Source organism: Arvicanthis niloticus, chromosome 12 (genome assembly GCF_011762505.2).
Source record: "Arvicanthis niloticus isolate mArvNil1 chromosome 12, mArvNil1.pat.X, whole genome shotgun sequence".
NCBI classification, from domain to species: Eukaryota; Metazoa; Chordata; class Mammalia; order Rodentia; family Muridae; genus Arvicanthis; species Arvicanthis niloticus.
Genome location: NC_047669.1, coordinates 18,436,268 through 18,453,406, shown reverse-complemented (window position 1 = coordinate 18,453,406; position 17,139 = coordinate 18,436,268). Strand labels below are relative to the sequence as shown.

The 17,139-nt window shown below is 36.1% G+C and overlaps 1 protein-coding gene across 24 annotated transcripts in view; it reads right to left on the bottom strand.

Annotated features, from left to right (window-relative positions):
• Nucleotides 1-17,139, bottom strand: part of Dlg1 (discs large MAGUK scaffold protein 1) — a 173,117-nt gene that overhangs the window by 18,604 nt on the left and 137,374 nt on the right. For 11 of the 24 annotated variants that reach the window (XM_034515675.2, XM_076942778.1, XM_034515677.2 and 8 more), the window contains 4 exons: nt 16,404-16,518; nt 14,381-14,557; nt 9,716-9,785; nt 5,012-5,045 (listed from right to left, as the gene is read on the bottom strand). In XM_034515675.2, the coding sequence (XP_034371566.1) occupies nt 5,012-5,045; nt 9,716-9,785; nt 14,381-14,557; nt 16,404-16,518 (396 nt within the window). Of the gene's footprint in view, nt 1-5,011; nt 5,046-5,724; nt 5,825-9,715; nt 9,786-14,380; nt 14,558-16,403; nt 16,519-17,139 lie in introns of those variants that run through there. The other 13 variants (XM_034515670.2, XM_076942777.1, XM_034515673.2 and 10 more) reach the window with 3 other exon arrangements.

Below are 17,139 nucleotides of genomic sequence, written 5' to 3'. Positions count from 1 at the left end.
AAAAAAAAAAAAAAAAAAAAAAAGAAAAAGGAAAACTTTCAAGGACAGAGGGAAACCCAATTTTCTAATGTTAGGGAGAGAGAAGAGCAAAGACCACGTATCAGGGAGGACAGTGTTTGAAGTCAGCTGTGCCTGAGCTTCTGGAAACCGATAGCTCTGCTGGAAGGTACAACAGACTTCGTCAGAGTGAGAAATAAACTTGTTGATTTTAACCTGCAGAAAAAAAGAATATAATTCTCTAAAAAACTCTGTGTGTGTGTGTGTGTGTGTGTGTGTGTGTGTGCGCGCTCGCGCATGTGAGCCAGAAGTCAGCAGCAAGCCTATTTTCTGCTAGCTCCCCATCTTACTTTTAAGATTGCTTTTCACTAAGCCTGAAGCTCACTGACTGGGGAAGACCGGACAAGTCTGACGAGTTCCCCCATTTTCACTTCTAAGGCCTAGGGTTACGGGCATGTTCCATTTCATGAGACTTTTCTGTTTTTCCTTATTTCCTCTTAAAAATCAGGTCCCCATGCTTGTGAGAAAAGCATTTTGCTTCCCAGTCTTAAGATGCAGACCTTTTTAAATCACAGTTTACATTTTTAAATAAAGCACTTAAAAATGTTAAAACAGATTAGGGGAGGGAAAGTTGCCTTCCTCAGCACCATCCCAAGCTGCTCACCAAATGACCCCTCCCCAACGTGCTCAAGGAACCTATAAAGTCAGTGCGCTGTAAAAAGGAAACAAAAAACCATGAAAGAGAGACTTGTGGGAAGAAAAAAAAGGGTTCAATGGGATCAGAGAGGATGAAGCATGAAAATAACTAAAATGTACATATGTATGAAACTGCCAGGGAATAAAACAGAAATTGGTAATGATTTTTCTTACAACTTAAAAAACCAACGAATTAATGACACCTAAAAATTAGAAAGAGAACTGACTACTATATGACAAGCACATGTAAGAGTAGGTACTAAAGTTTACATTCATCTTTTTTCCATTTTTACCTGTGCACATGGATGTTTTACATGGCTGTGTGGCTGTGCATGCTGGCAACTATCCCCAGCAGTTCTACCTCTTCAGAGAGGCCATGTCTCCATCAGCCTAGAGCACACTGACACTGCTGGTCTCTCTTGCTTGCCCTGGGGACACTGTTTTTGCCTTTAGAGGCTGGAATTATAGGCAGGCTGCCATACTCACCCAACATTTACATGGGTCCTGGGGTTTGAACCCTGTTCCTTATAGCTGTAGGGACAACTGCTTTACCCACTGAGCCATTCTCTTCAGCCCCGCCCCAATTGTTTTCTCGTGTTAGTACATGGATTTCAATATAATCATTTGAAATTCCCAAATTATATTCAATTTAACTTATAAATTCTAATTCACCTGTTATTTAGACATTTCAGTTTGCTTTTAACTGTTTTTACATTAAAAATTCTAGGTATCTTCATTTATACCACTTTTTAACCTATCCTATTTCTTTAAAATTTATTCTAAGAAATAGGAATGCCACAAAAACAAAAACTTCAGAAGTCTGTATTAGAATTGGCATTACAATCTTCAATGTCTAAGTTGTAAAACAAAGAAAAGTCCGTTGTCTGCGGGGTGAGAGTAAGAGGGTACATAAGAGACAAAGCTGATGGGTGCTGAGCTGGTGATTAGATAGTGGGTAAATGAACACTGCAGCAGGCTTTGTGTTTACTATTCCACAAGCCAATACAGCTGACACACTACAGAATAAATGGTACTATGCTTTTGTATTTTACCTACTCACCTTGAGCTCTTTCAAAATGCCAAAAGGCACCGTAATAAACGTTTGTGGGTTCTTCACATTTTTCTGTATGTGGTTCCTCTATAATAAAACCTTGCTACTCAGAGGGCGGGCCTTAGACAGGCAGGCCTAGGACAGCCACTGGTTCAAGCTACTGCTTGAACTAACAAGAAAGGTAAAGTGCCCCTCCTGGAAAACTAATGTGTTGGGGCTGGGGCTATAGCTCAGTGTACTGCACTTGCTTAACAGGAAGAAGCACCTGGGTCCAAGCCCTAGTTCTGCCAGAATAAAAACGAAACAAAAACTTCAACATAATTTATCAAAGAAAGTTAAATAGCTAATACATAGATTAAAAGTATTTAAATTTATTTCTGACATAACAAAACCAGACATGCCAAGGGAAGACAAGGATACCAAGCAGTCAGAATCATTTACTGGGGGTTAGGCACATAGGTAAAAACATCTGGAAAACTATTTGCCAGAGCAGTGATTCCTAGATATTCAAGGAAGGCTGGTTCCAGGACTCCAAGGTAATAGGTTGAAGATGTGAATATCCCTTCACGGAACCTGTAGGATTTGCATGTATTTCCTGTTCTCTTCCTATCCTTCCTAGACAGAACCAGACTGTCCTGTAACAGGCAGCCAAGTCTGTCCTTGAAATTCTCTTCACGGAGCCTCTAACATCCCAGATGCTGGGACTGTAGGTAGGCACAGAGCACCACAGTTGGCTCCGTATACTTCTGACTGTGAAGTGAATAATGGGAAATAAAAGTGTCATGGAAAGCCTGAGAGTCTGTGAAATGCAGGATGCTGCAGGAGACACCATCACTTCATATCTGTTCATTTATTGCAGTGCTTTGCCTATGTGCCAAACTCAAGTTTTATGTTTTGCAAATATCTGAACTTTTCTCCCCAGATATTTTCAATCTGCAGCTGCTTCAATTCATAGACATGGAGACCATGCATATGGAGAGCCAACTTTTAAAGCTCAACACATATATATGCATGACCTAAAAATTTCTCCCCTTCCTACATATTTCCCCAAAAGGCATATATCTGAATATCAAAAGCTATACACAAGAATATTCAAAATAATATTATTTCAAACTGCCAAGCACATTTTTGTTTGCATATCTGCAATGTGTAGCTTCATTTTTATTTTGTTTGTATTGTGAGCATTTTCCATGTCATCTGTGTGTTGGCCAGGCTGATCTCTGACTTGTGATGCTTCTGCTTCCTGTACTTGATGTAGATATATTCTTTCAGGTCTAGGGCTACCTGTGAGGTACCTCAGATGCAAATTTAAGACCTCCAATCATCCTCTTACTTTAGGAAAAAAAATATTCCCTAAATCTTCTCTCTTTCCCATTGCCTCCTCTTTCTTCTCTCTTTCCTACCTCTTCTATTTTTAAGATGTCTGGTGAATACAGTTATTTTACCTTTCTTCTATAACATTTCCTTCCTGGTAGGGCATGCATGTTTATTCTCTTTAATCCTTCCATATGCTGCACTGCCAATACCAAGCAACTACTGAACATCTCATTTGTTACATAAGTAAAAGCAAGTGTGCCTTTGGCACTTGAGAGCTTTGCACAACTCTGCTTACATAAGTGTTTAAAACAAGAAGCAAGTAAACAGATACAAGAAACCTATGTGGCTATCTGGCGGTGGGAATTGTAAAAACAGAAAACACATATGTTTTTAAACCATGTGTTGTCACTCACTTTTGACACCCAGTCTACCTCCTGTTGAGTGATATCACTTTCAGTCTTATTTTGAATCAGCTTATGTATTAATGAAATCATAAGTGATGTCCTGATGTACCCTTCTTCCAGTATTTCCTCTATAACAACAAGCAGCCTGTGGTGCTTTATGTGTTTGTTTTATGTGATAACCTCCTTCATACCCAGTTTTAGAATTCGACTGGTATTTTTCTGCTCCTTCAATATTTTCTGAGTAAAAGCTTGACCTTTAGGTTGCCAAGTTAATAAATTCTTTCAATTCCTGTGAAGAAGCAGGTACTCATAATTCAGTGAATTATACTGTGCAGAAAATGAAATCTAGTGGAGGTACTTTATACCGAGTACTCTCCTCAGCTTAATGCAAACCTATGCTGTTAGGATCAAAGTAAAAGTGTCTACCTAAAACATTTCATAATACTTATTATTTAATGATCTAATTCTTGGAAGATTAACTAGTTAACTATCAATAAAACTACAAGAAAGTTTTCTTTTTTTCTTTTTCTTTTTTTGGTTTTTCGAGACAGGGTTTCTCTGTGTAGCCCTGGCTGTCCTGGAACTCACTCTGTAGACCAGGCTGGTCTCAAACTCAGAAATCGGCTTGCCTCTGCCTCCCAAGTGGTGGGATTAAAGGCGTGCGCCACCACCGCCCGGCAAGAAAGTTTTCAAAATGACTAATAATTCAAATGAAATAAACAATTTAACAAAGAATTTAGCCTGAACATTTATTTTATAAGTAGAGACCACCTAAATTAACTTAGTAATATTTGATGACTTTTCATAGTTAAGCAAGTTGAAAATACTCAAATTTAACACAGCATTTCACTCTGCAGATCAGGCTGGCCTCAGACTCATGTCAGTGACGGGATTCCAGGCACGTGCCCATGCTTGGCTCTTGCCCAGTTACTTATTAGATTTCGTCTACATATCATCATCTACTAATCTTTCTATGATGACTAGTCACTTAGTTGGAAGTTAAGAACAACAAATCCAAACAGGTCTTGGCTGAGGGAGAAACAGTCACAGTGCGTTCTATGATGTTGCTTATAATCTAAAGAGAACGTCCCATTTCCCTAGACTGTACTTCAACTTGATACTTCCACATTAAAGCAAGGGTTTCCCAACACATAACTGTAGTGATTTAAACTTGTTTTAAAAAGGGAGACACAAAACTCTAAAGCTGTACATGTCTATATTCTATTATGATGGGCAAATGATATTATTAAAAAAAAACTTTAAAAAGCCTATACTTAAAAACTTTCTAGAAAAAGTAACTACCAGAAAAATTTTGAAATTCAAAACGTAACTGAGTTTCTCAAGTGGCATGTTAAAAAGGGAACACAAGAAAACAAAAATTGTATCATAGAAGTAAAGATCCCAAGCCTGTTATAAACACGGAAAGCCTAAAAGCCGTCTGAAGCACACACCTCCTCATGCCAGGAAGGCACTACTGCGAACCTCAAAATGCCCCTGAATAAGGTAGGAGGTTAAAAAACAACTTGGGAGTATTTTGATCACTTACTCAGGCCTTTTGATCCCATGTCGTCAGGGATCTCCTGTAGAGAGTAGTCCCCAGAGAGCAAGCAATAAAAAGATAATCAAAGAAAATAGTTGTCAGTGATGCATAGAATTGGTGCTACAGTAAGAGACAGTTCCAAGACCATTACAGGTATACACAGCTTACAAAGCTAGTTGTAAATTTTTCAAAGTTTAGAATGAGCTACCAACTAAACGTTATCCTCAAAAAGGATAAAAACTGGAGCTTAGAGGTTAATTAGAAAAGGGCGGCAAATTTTCAGGCCATTTTAATATTTTACAAGTAAAATTTACATTATCTATATTTAATGATGAAACAAGATAAAATGGAAGGATTCCAGATGATCTAGCAGTACCAGAAACTGGCAGTACTTTACCTACAAATTAGGTACTTTCACTTTTTTCCTCAGAAATACTTTTGACTGTGTAAATTTAAGTGCTTATTACATGAACCCTTACTTCAAAGAATTTATTTATTTTTATATGTTATAAACAGATTAAGATGCAGTTCAAGAATTCCTAGGTGCCAGAAAAGTTAAGACTGGCATACAAATTAATTTGTGTGTATTAAATTTCCCTGGTGAGAAAATCAGTCACCTGTTGCAGCTCTTGAAACTGTCTCCATGGTAACAGCCAACTGCAGGGCAGTAGGTCCCTCTATGTTCTATTATCAGTTGACCAATGGATCCACATACTTACGGTCAGCATCACTTGTTTCCTGCTCACTCTGGTCCTTGTTCTTGTAGAAGGGAAATTTTCGGGAAAAGAGGTTCTTTTTACGCTTGTCATTGAATGACTGCTGAAGAAGAGAAGGAGGGGCAAAACAAAGGGGTGTCTACTTCCGTGTGCACAAAGGCCCAGCCTAGCAGCAATGGAAGCTGACTCTTGGAACCACAGTTTGCATGCAGTCTGCATGAATTTTATACTGTTTACATGAAAAATGAATTTCTAATTTTGTATAAGGTTTTATAATTCTATTATTTTGTAAATGGTCAATATTAAAATTCTAGAGCATTGTTTTATCTTAAAGAATAAATGCTACTTGACAAAAATGTCAAAAAGGGTTAATCAGATTACTATTATAGTATCAACCAAGTTAATATTTATTTATACAACTATGTATTTTTCTAGGAAATTTCCGAGGTACTGGGCTAGATAGGTGATACCACGTTATTTTTAACATTACATTGCTGCTCAATTATCTTTTATATATTAAATAGCAATCTTGATTTTACTTTGTCCTAATTATACATTTTCTTTTATGCCTTTGTGGCTACAATAAATTAACACAATAGCTAGTATTAACAAAGCAAACCTAAATAATTATGAGGATGTTCCTAATTAAAAACATTTCTTTTTCAAGAGGAAAAGGTAAGGGCTGAATTCTGTGACATACAAATGGAAGACATTTGTGCAGTCACTGATTGGAGCTCGTGAGGCACGCAGGATGATGACATTTACTGCAGGGGAAGAGCCCCCAGCAATTCTTCTGTTCCAGGCTTTCTTAGCGGAAATGACCTTACCTACCAGCGACATTAAAAGTCATTATCTGGAGTGGGGATATAAGAAGAGCTTTTTAGGGATGGCAAGTGCTTCACCAATAAGCCACACCACTAGTCCCAAAGATAGAAAATCTGCTTTGATTTTTCAAGTTGAACTGTGCCCAAAGACGCTACATCGGCCCTTTACCATCCACCATTTACTTTCCAGGCTTCAGTTCCTGTTGGTCAATCTGGCTTGGCAACAGAGTGGACTACTTCAGAAACGAACAATTCACAAGTTTTAAGCTGCATTTTTTTTCTAAACTTGACATGAACATGATGATGAAATCATATGCTACGCTGGCTCCATCCTACCTAGGATATGAACTATCTTTCTGTGCAGTGCATCTACTTTGTATACCCTACTGTCTCAGGAGTGACTGGGTAGTCATCTTTGTTCACATTGACTGTCTTGGTATCGATGTGTTTATGTTAAAGTAAACATTTTATTTAATGCACCAAAGCACAAGAGTAGCAATAATGGCTATTCTATTCTATTGTTATAATTATTGTGTTATTATTAATTTCATGTGCTAAGACATGCACCTAAAAGAGACATATAGCACATATGGGTCGTCCCGTCCATGGCTTCAGGTACCCCGACAGTCCTGGAATGTACTTTACTCAGGTGAGGGAGGATGTGAACACCAATCTGTATCACATGTCCTTGATTAATCATGTGGTGCAAACACTTAGGGAATCATAAGTGAATTAGATGAGTAAATTCATAAGTCAGACAACATATCTTAGAACATGAAACTCTGGAGGAATTAGAGAAAAAGACAACTCTTAAGCAGAAGCTAAGGCTGCTGTCGCTGAGGGGGAAGGACTGCAGTCTGGGTTGGTACTGAGGGAAGGACTGCAGTCTGGGTTGGTAGCCATTTTATAAGCTGTCAAGTAGCATCACGTGGTTAAAAATACTTGTGTGAGTCTAAATTTTAGAAAGGAGAAAAATGTAAGTTTTAGCAGGAAAAAAAGGTAATTTCTTTTTTTCATGAGAATTGCTGGCTTAAGCTTATGGTTTTTGATAAAATTGGTTTTTATTTTATTTTTTAAAGGTTATTTACCCTGTTTACTGCATATATAGTGGTCAGAGTCAGTTTCCTAGCACACAACCAAAGAAACATGTAATTTAAAATGTTTTGATTTTTGTTATCTTTCCAGTTAGCCAAAATGAGATATCGCAAGGACACTATAATATAGGATAGAAAGATGTGTGTTAGTTAAGAAATGTATTAATTATACTAATTTAATATCACCCGGGTGAAGAACTTATTAAAAGTGCAAAAATAAGTAGCATAAGCAAACAATTAAAAAAAAGTGTATGGAAAATACAAAACTGAAGAGATATGAAAAAAATCTTCAGTTTTTCTGTATTTTCAATAAAAAGTATTATCTTTTTAAATATCATTAATGTCTTGTAAGAGTGCAATAAACACAAGAAATGATACAATGCCACAAATTCATGATAGGTATATTAACACATAGGTATATGTAGCTCCAAATGGAGCATTTCAAAGATAGCCAAGTGAGCACTAAAAAATGTTAGTGAGGAACTGGAGTGTTAAAGGCCAGTACTGAAACAAGTCTGCAGACCATCACGTAAGGAAAGGGCAGGAGGAAGGGAAGACATTATTGAAAGAAATGCAGTTCTGTATCAATGGCAAGCGTAGTTTTACCCCACTCAGTACCATGCATACTCTGGTGCTGTGTTAGAACACAGTGACTGTGTACAAAGTTGGTTACCATCAACAAAGACTAAGATTTAAACGTCGTTAATTAAGTTAACTTCTTACAGAATGAAAGTTAAAACATGCATCCTCTTTTTAAATTCATTGATAGTTTACTGTACTGACCTCTTTTCAAATACACATATTTAATATCCTGAGTATTTACTAGAGATTTTTCTTCCAATAAAAATTTCTAACTTAAATATTACTTCAGGTTATAAGGTGTAATTATGATTCTGAATTTTATAGAAATTTATCACTTTCTAAAATGGAATTATATAAAATTCATCCAGATTTAATTTCTTTAACTTATTAGAGCTGTAAACACTGACTGCTTGGTGACATCTGATGTCCAGTGATGGTAGTGTCTAATAATATCTATTTAAGTGTAATGAAAACTTTATAAAATCTGCTAAAATTTTGATAAAAACCAAACAAACCCAAAGATATAAGCATTATGAAAAGCATTTCAATACAGCATGTGTAAACGTTCTTTCTTCAGGCTCACTTAAGAACATTTCACTGCAGGTTATGGGTAATGAGGACTGTGTACACACTGTAACTGCAACCTGTATTATCTTACCCATCTATCAGCACATTACATTTTCACACATCCAAACGGATTTAAACTAAATGAAAAATAACCATCTAACTATTTAAGAAATTTGATATATTTTCCCACTTTCTATACAATTTCTTTTGACTTTCTTTATTCCAAGATTATAGTTTTGTGTTGGATCTTAACAACAAATATTGGATTCTAGTAAAAAACTTATTAAGGGATGAAAGGGATACAGAACAAAGACCTCTCTACATGGCATCACCTGTAACAACTTGTAAACTTACACTGTGACTTAAATTAAAAAAAAAAAAAACACCCCACACCCCAACCAGTCCTCTTTAATGACAGGGCCCTACTATGGAACTCTCGATATCCTGAGATTTACTATGCAGAGCAGGCTGGCCTCAAGCTCACAGAAATCTGTCTGCCTCTGCCTCTTAACTGCCATGTGCCACCATGCCCAGCAGGTGATAATATTTAATGCAAGTATAATATAGAAGATTCATTAAACTAGCTATTCCATAATATATGTAATTATAAGCATGCCTGCTACCTATCTGCTTCTCTACGCCTTGATTATTTAAGTGTGCATTTTCAACTCAACTAACAGTCTAGATAAACTACTGAAAGCTAAATTCATATCATTAATAAAAATAATACTGATCAAAAGTTACTAAGAATCTATCAAACAACATAATCTGAAAAGGCCTGCAGAACAGGTACTTTATAATGAGTGACTGCTACTACTCTAATCTGTGGCAAGAGCTGTGCATAGTTCCTTCTTACAGTAAGTCTTCTCATTTTAACAAGAGCCAAAAATAAAAATTACAGAAATGTATGAGATTTCGTATACTCACCCCTTTATCTCCTCTCGTTTTAGAATTGAATTTGACCGTTTTTAATCGGGCTCGTTCTTTCTTCTCAACTCTGTCAAAGTACAGAATGTTATTGTCTTTGTTACTGGAGACTTAATTCTAAGCCTTATATATATATATTAGACATATTTTGTAGCACTGAGTCCTGATTTCTCAATTTTTTTTCTTTTGTTTTTAATTTGGAGTTTTCCTATGTGTGTAAGACTGATCGGAAAACCTTGATTCAAAACCTTATCTTCTGAGTCCCTGGAATTTATAGGTCTACATTACTATTCCTGGTTATAATATTTTTCTCTTAAAGATTTTTGTGTGTACATGTGTATGTGGAAGTTAAAGGTCAATATTAGGTGTCTTCCTTACTTGGTCCCTACCATCAAAAAATACATTTAATTATATGTATGTACGTACATATGTATGCACGTATCCATGCATTCATGCCTGTGTGCAAGAATGAACAAGTGTGTAGGTACCCAGGAAGGACAGAAGACTTGAATCCTCTGGGAACTAAAGTCATAAGCATACATGACTTAGATGCTGGGAAGCAAACTTGGTCCTCTGCAAGAGGCAATACATGCTCTTAACTACTGAGCCATCTCTTCAGCTCCCAGCCTACTTGTTTGAGGCAGGGTTTCCCACTAAATCTACAGTTTACCAATTTGGCTAAGCATACTCCAGAGATCTTCCTGTCTCTGCTTCCCCCAGTACTGTCCTGAACCTAACATATTTATGTGGGTGGGATACCCGTGTGACACTTTACAGACCAAGCCCTCACCAGTCCTTAGTAAGTCCAATACAAGTAAGAGCCTTGCTTGACACCACTTATTCTAAAATTCCTCAAACTTGCAGATAAATGATATGCCACTTTACTGTGAAGTAAGAAACCTCGTTAAGAAGTACCAAACCACAGTATACAAGTATACGCTTACAAGCACTCATTTGCATAATCACATTGAAAACAGTCATACATTATTTCTGACTTTAGTCAGTTTCCAAAATTCCTCCTCCTCCTTTTTTTTTTTTTTTAAATACTGGCTCATCACAGAACATATATGATGAAAATAAAGCTTGAGGGAGAAAGTAAATGTACAAAACTTAACAATCTGGATGTATATTGTATTAGCTTGAAAAATTTGTACTGTTCTGTGGCTCTGAAATATAAAACCATGTGGAAAAAAAGTTAAGTGTAATTCCAATAACCTAAGATATAATGGTCTACACATCAGAGTTGAAAATGGAGAACAAAAGGTAACTTTCCTTATGTCTTTGAGGGTGAAAGGTAACTTTGGGGACAGGCTAACAGATGCTAGAAGGACTTTAAAAAACGTTGAATTCTTGTATCTCTATATTGAGCATGGAGGCTCACTGTGAGCTTGAGGTCAGTCTGTGTGATAGAGTGAATTCTAGGCAGGTTGGGCTACAGTCCTGTTTCTCAAACCAAGAAACAATAGAAGGGTCACCTATTCAAATATGCAAATTAACCCATAAAACCTCTAGATACAGTGACATCAATCTGAATCATGCAAATTTGGTTTCACATAAATTTAACTTTTTATAAACTTTTTAATTTTCAGCTTTTAAGCATGATAGCTTACTGCAGGAAAACCCAGCAGAATAGCCTCTGAAAACTAGCTAATGTTTTACTGTGGGTACAACACACTCTCAATACTCATAGATTAAAGCCCCATGTTCTTTACTACTGCAGAAGAATAGTTGGGAGTCAATGGCATGAGTGATTTGTAAACTTGTTCCAGTACTTACTGAGGGTACCACTAAACTAGAATTAATTAAATAAACATTTACCATTCAAAAAATGGAGTTCTAATCATTGTTTTGTTCAGTAAATAAATAGTATTTGTAAATGCTATCTCTGAAATAAAATCAAGAAGTGTGAGAATTGTAACTCTTAATAGTATTAGAATTCTATCTGGATAAAAGACAGTTTTACTTAAGAAAACATAAAATTTAAAAACATTCAAGAAAAAAATAAAGGTGCCTGTGTCTCCCTGAAGCTGGCAGTTATGAACTGTGTCCAGAGCCACCAGAGCACTGTGGAAGGATGGCATGCCTCGCTTTAACGTACAGAAAAGGCTGGGTGTTAGTCTAGATTGTCACTTGATCCAAAGTGCTGAACAGCCCTTCAGGACTCCTCTCAGTGTCATGCTTTTGAAAAACAGATAGAACGTGCATGTGGAATGGGTGCTATCTGGGCTTAAAAAGAGTGCAGTGTAAATATGAAGATTTTTTTTTTTTTTTGTGGCGGGGAGGGACAAAATGATGAAGGGTATGTAAGGGTGACATCAAATGGCAGCAGGATAATGGGAGGGGGCCTCCCCACCACATACCAACACCTTCCGGCCAAGGAAAAACCAAGGCCCTGAGCAGAGCAGATGAAGGCAGCATTTTATGCTGTTTCTCATAGGAAAGACTGTTAAATGAAAGCTTCATCTAAGTGTGCATAAACAAAAAAACCACTCTATCTTACATATAAATAAAATGGCAATTATGTTGTATCTTCCTACTGTATTTTATGGTAGAACATAATATTCTATAGTACTATTTATGAACCAGAGGATGGATAGACACTTCACGATGTATCTATCTGCTGTGTTCATTCTTTCCATCCAGGTCAGCATTGCTTCTCACCGACTGAGGGCACATGTAAAGCCTTTCTAGGGTATAAGGCTCCAAAGGACAATTTTTAGGAGCTGAAATGTTGATATTTAACATGTGAGGTTTCTATTGAATCAAGAAGGCACACAGGAGTTTCTGAATTAAAGCATACTATATTCTAATAAAAGAAAGAAGAATGCCAAAGGCTGCACTCCTAAAAATAAGATTTTCCATCAAACATATGATTATACAACAGATGGATCTTGCTAAATATATACTTCTAGCTAACAACAGTGATAACCCTCCAATCAGTAATTACAAATCTTGGCAATACTTTAACATTGTTCTTGGGCTTAAGTGTAGTTCAGTGATAGAATGGCTGTTTGGCATGCACAAAGCCCTGGAGGGCTCAATCCTTAATACTGCAAATAAAAAAGTATTTCTATCTGTTTGTGCTAGATAAGAGAGACAAATATGTTTTGGGGTATTTTTCAGTTCAAAGAAGTATAAATCCAACCCATCAATGAACTTGAAGCTGAATGAAGTAACCAGCTATAGTAAGCATGGACACCACATTTGTGGGCTACCTTGGGGACATAAGCCTAGTTAATAAAATAAAAAAAGAGAGGAAACATACTACAAGATTTTCCTTTCTTCTATTCCTTTAAAAAAATTATTATTATTATTATTATTATTATTATTATTATTATTATTATTTTATTATTTTATTATTATGTCCCGAGGGACTGAACCCAGGCCTCATGCATGCTGGGTAATCAAACCTAGTTCTCCAGAAGAGCAACCAGTGCTCTTAACTGCTAAACCATCTCTCTAGCCACCTCATAGATAATTTGGTGACAGTTTATTTTCTAGTTATATCATCGGTTACTTTTCTGTTTGTTTGTTGGTTTGTTTGTTTGAGACAGAGTCTCAGTATGCAGCCTAGATTGGCCTGGAACTCACAGAATGTATATGCTACCTCACCAGAACCTCCATTGGTTACATTTAAATGTGACAGAATTAAATAGTAATGAATCTCACCATGAAAAACAAAGCATAGAATCACTATTCAAGAAAAGACATTAATTCATTTATTCAGCTTTAACTTTTTAATTCATTAATCATGGGATTCAAAGCCTTTTAAAAATTGTGTGTATTTAAGTATAGTAATGCATATGTGCAATCCTGGCACTCGGAAGGCTCAGACAGAAAGAGGTATTGAGAATTCAAAGTCAGCCTGTGATACATAGCAACACTATGTCTCAAAAAACAAGGCAGAGGAGATGGCTCAGTAAGTAAAATGTTTAATATACAACTCAGATGCTTAGAATCAACATAAAACAAGAAAAGGGAGTGTATGTTTGCAATCCCTGAAGTGCTACTATGGTGATGTGGAGACAGGAGGATCTTTGAAAGCTTATAGAACTAGCTAGCCTGATATAAGCAGTGGTAAACAAGAGATCCTGCTGCAGACAAAGCAGAAGACAAGGACTGACACCTAAGGTTGCCCTGACTGCTATACTTGTGCCATGCACATGAGCACACACACACACACACACACACACACACACACACACACACACCCCTCCCTATAATTTGATATGTACAGGTAAAAAAAATTGCTATAAATCATGCTAATTAATTTAACACACCTCAATAATCTCTCACAACTGCTTTTAAAACATTCTTTTGATGGTGAAAAACTTAGGCTTGACTTGATTAGCAAATTTCAAATATACATGTCAGTCTTGTTATAACCTAAGACTCATCACAGTAACACTCTGGAATTTATTCTTTTATACCTGAAATTACCTTATCTCTTGACGAATCTCCTCCCATTCCTCCTCCACCCACCCTCCTGTAACCTCTAGTAACTTCCAGAGTATTTAACATTTTACATGAATGAAACCCAGCACGTGACTTTCTGTACCTGGCTACCTTCATTAAGCATGTCTCTACATAGCACAGTCAAAGAAATGTCAAGTAAACATTTATTTATTAATGCCCTACTTTCAAGTAGTAAGAAAAATCATTTACCTGCGTTTACTAGGAATTACTCCAAGTTCTTCACTTTCACCATCAGGGGTGACCTGTCTGGCTTGCCACCATTCGTCGTCGGAAGCATTGATAACATGGAGAATATCTCCAAATTTGAAGTTCAATCCTTGACTGGGAAGGCCACTGTCTTTTGTCTTGTCATAATCAAAGAGGGCTCTAGACTCAAGAAAAAAGTTCATAACAAGTTGTTAGTGTGGTATTAATCAATTTTAAAAAATTCACGGGATTCCAGAAGTATATATAATTTGTACAGAAGTATATATAATTTGTATATAATTTGTATTAATAAATTATTAATATAGTATAAAAAGGTTAGGCTTGATTTTACATTATATATAAGACAGTAACAACAACAAATAAGAAATTACTCTGTAATGGAAACAGTCTAAGTATATTATTTATTGTGTTTTAGAATAGACTGCATTGGTTATTTATTTGATACTGGAAACTGCTGTATTGTATATGAGTATGTATATGAATTGCTACAGGCCCCAAACTCAGTCTTCTTGCCTTGGCCTCCTTGGTGCTGGGATGTCTGGCTTCTTTATCTTAGTGCTTTCTTACTGTGCTTCACTCACTGTTTCTACTGGACAGGGACACAAAGGGCTTTAGAGCAGTGGTCCCAGTGCTGGGTCCAGCACTTCCTGGGGTATGCTGCCCTTTGCTTTACTCTCACAGGTTATTTGGCTTCCCTTCACTTTTTCTTTCCTATTAGATGGGGCTAATAATGACACATTGTAGAGTTGTTCTGAGGACTCCATCAGGTCTAGTAAAGTGTTTTAGAGAATTTAAAAGTCTCTGGGAACACTGGCTTACATCTGTACTTTCAGCTCCCAAGCAGGACTGCTTGAGTCTAGTAGTTCTGGGTGAGTTTTGGTAATATATTGATACTGTGTCTCACGATAAAGAGTAAAAATAAAAAATTTGGCTCCCCAAACAAACTATATTAGATTTGTAAGTAAGAAATTATATAGCTATTCTAAAAAAATAAAATGCAAACATTATTATCTACTTTGATTAGATATTTAGAAAAAAACCCTCCTATTCACAGATTAACTAGCTAGATATGCAAATATAAGTTGGTATCAATATAGTGATTATTTTGCAATCTAATTACTTCTTCCACTTGTTTGCAAGTGTAGAATTAATGTTAGTTTAAAAGTCATTATCCAGCCTGGTCTACAGAGTGAGTTCCAGGACAGCCAGGACTACACAGAGAAACCCTGTCTCAAAAAACCAAAAGTCATTATCAAGTACAAATTGCCATGTTATTTTTAAAAGATATTCTATTAATTTAATTTACAGCAGTAAAATGTAAAGTTTTTGTAACTTGTTAAAAAGAAATTAACTAGTTAACATACAATATTTAAACTTAATTCTTCAAGTCCAAAAAAACTCTCTTAAAAGTACAAGAACAGGCCGGACTGAAGCGCATTTGCCCAGCATGCAGAAGGCCTTGAGTTTGATTCTTAGTTCGGGGAGGGAGGATACTGTGATCCCAAGCACTTTCAGCAAACAAGCAAAGAGAACCAAAGAGAATTGTGGCAGTCAGACTGAGATACTAAACAGTTATTCTCTGTCTTAATCTGAAAACTGAAAAAATAAGGTAAACTCTTTCCATCCTACTAAGCACTTTAAGTCTTTTTATAGTATCACTTTTTTATTTTGTTATTTTATGTGTATGTATTTGCATATACAGGCAAATATAATCTCAACAGGCTCATATAGTCACTACTAAAACATCAACCTAAATTTTCTTTTATAGTCCACATTTATTTTGTCTTTCTTTATACCACTGTTCATTCAGAAGGTCACATAATTTACATTATTAAAGTTAAAATAGTCTAACTCTTGAGAGTATAATGCAGAAAATCACTCATGAAAATGTTTTTATTGGTTTGCATTGAATTTTTCTATACTAAATCCAAGTCAGTCACTGTCACCAAACAGGCTGTGCTCACACTGACAATTAGGTGGCGTTTCAGTTACATGTGACACTTACCTGACGTAGAGGGACCGCTTCTGGCTAGTTCGAAGAGAGCCTGACCCTGAACTAACGCTGCTGTTCATCATCTGCTCCCGTAAGTCGTGGATTTTAGCTTCAAAACGACTGTACTCTGATGGAGAGAGAAAGAAGAAACTAAGTATTCCTAAAAACAAGTTTTAAAAAATAAAATGTAAACTATACAAAGCATCTTAAACTTGACCAAGTAGGCTAGAAGTTTAAAACAATAATAAACTTCTAGCTGTATGAGAAGTTAGAACCAGCTGACAGAGGATGTCTTTGCTCAACTCACAGTTAAGACAACTCTATGAACCAAATAACATGAGCAATTTTATACTTTCATTTGAGTGTAAAGTTTAAAAATAGAAATTATTCCACTTTTCAATAAAAATGAAATTTATAATAATTGATGTCAGATGCTTTGATGGATGAAATTTTCTCCTTAAGAAAAACCAGCTAACATTTTCAAACTTATATAGTTAGTAACAATGGAAAAAAAAATTCAAACCAGCCAATAGAAGGACTAAGTAACTATATTCTAACTTTTAATTTGCTGAAATGACACAACAGGCAATCAGAAGCTACATTCATAAAATTTTAAAAAACATTAAAAAATGTTTTTTGACAATGGCTATTTTAAACTGTATCATAAATGTTAAAGACTACTGAATCCTCTGGAACTGTGAACCTGGTCAAAGCTGTGGCTCACAATAATATCCTTTGTTGATGATGT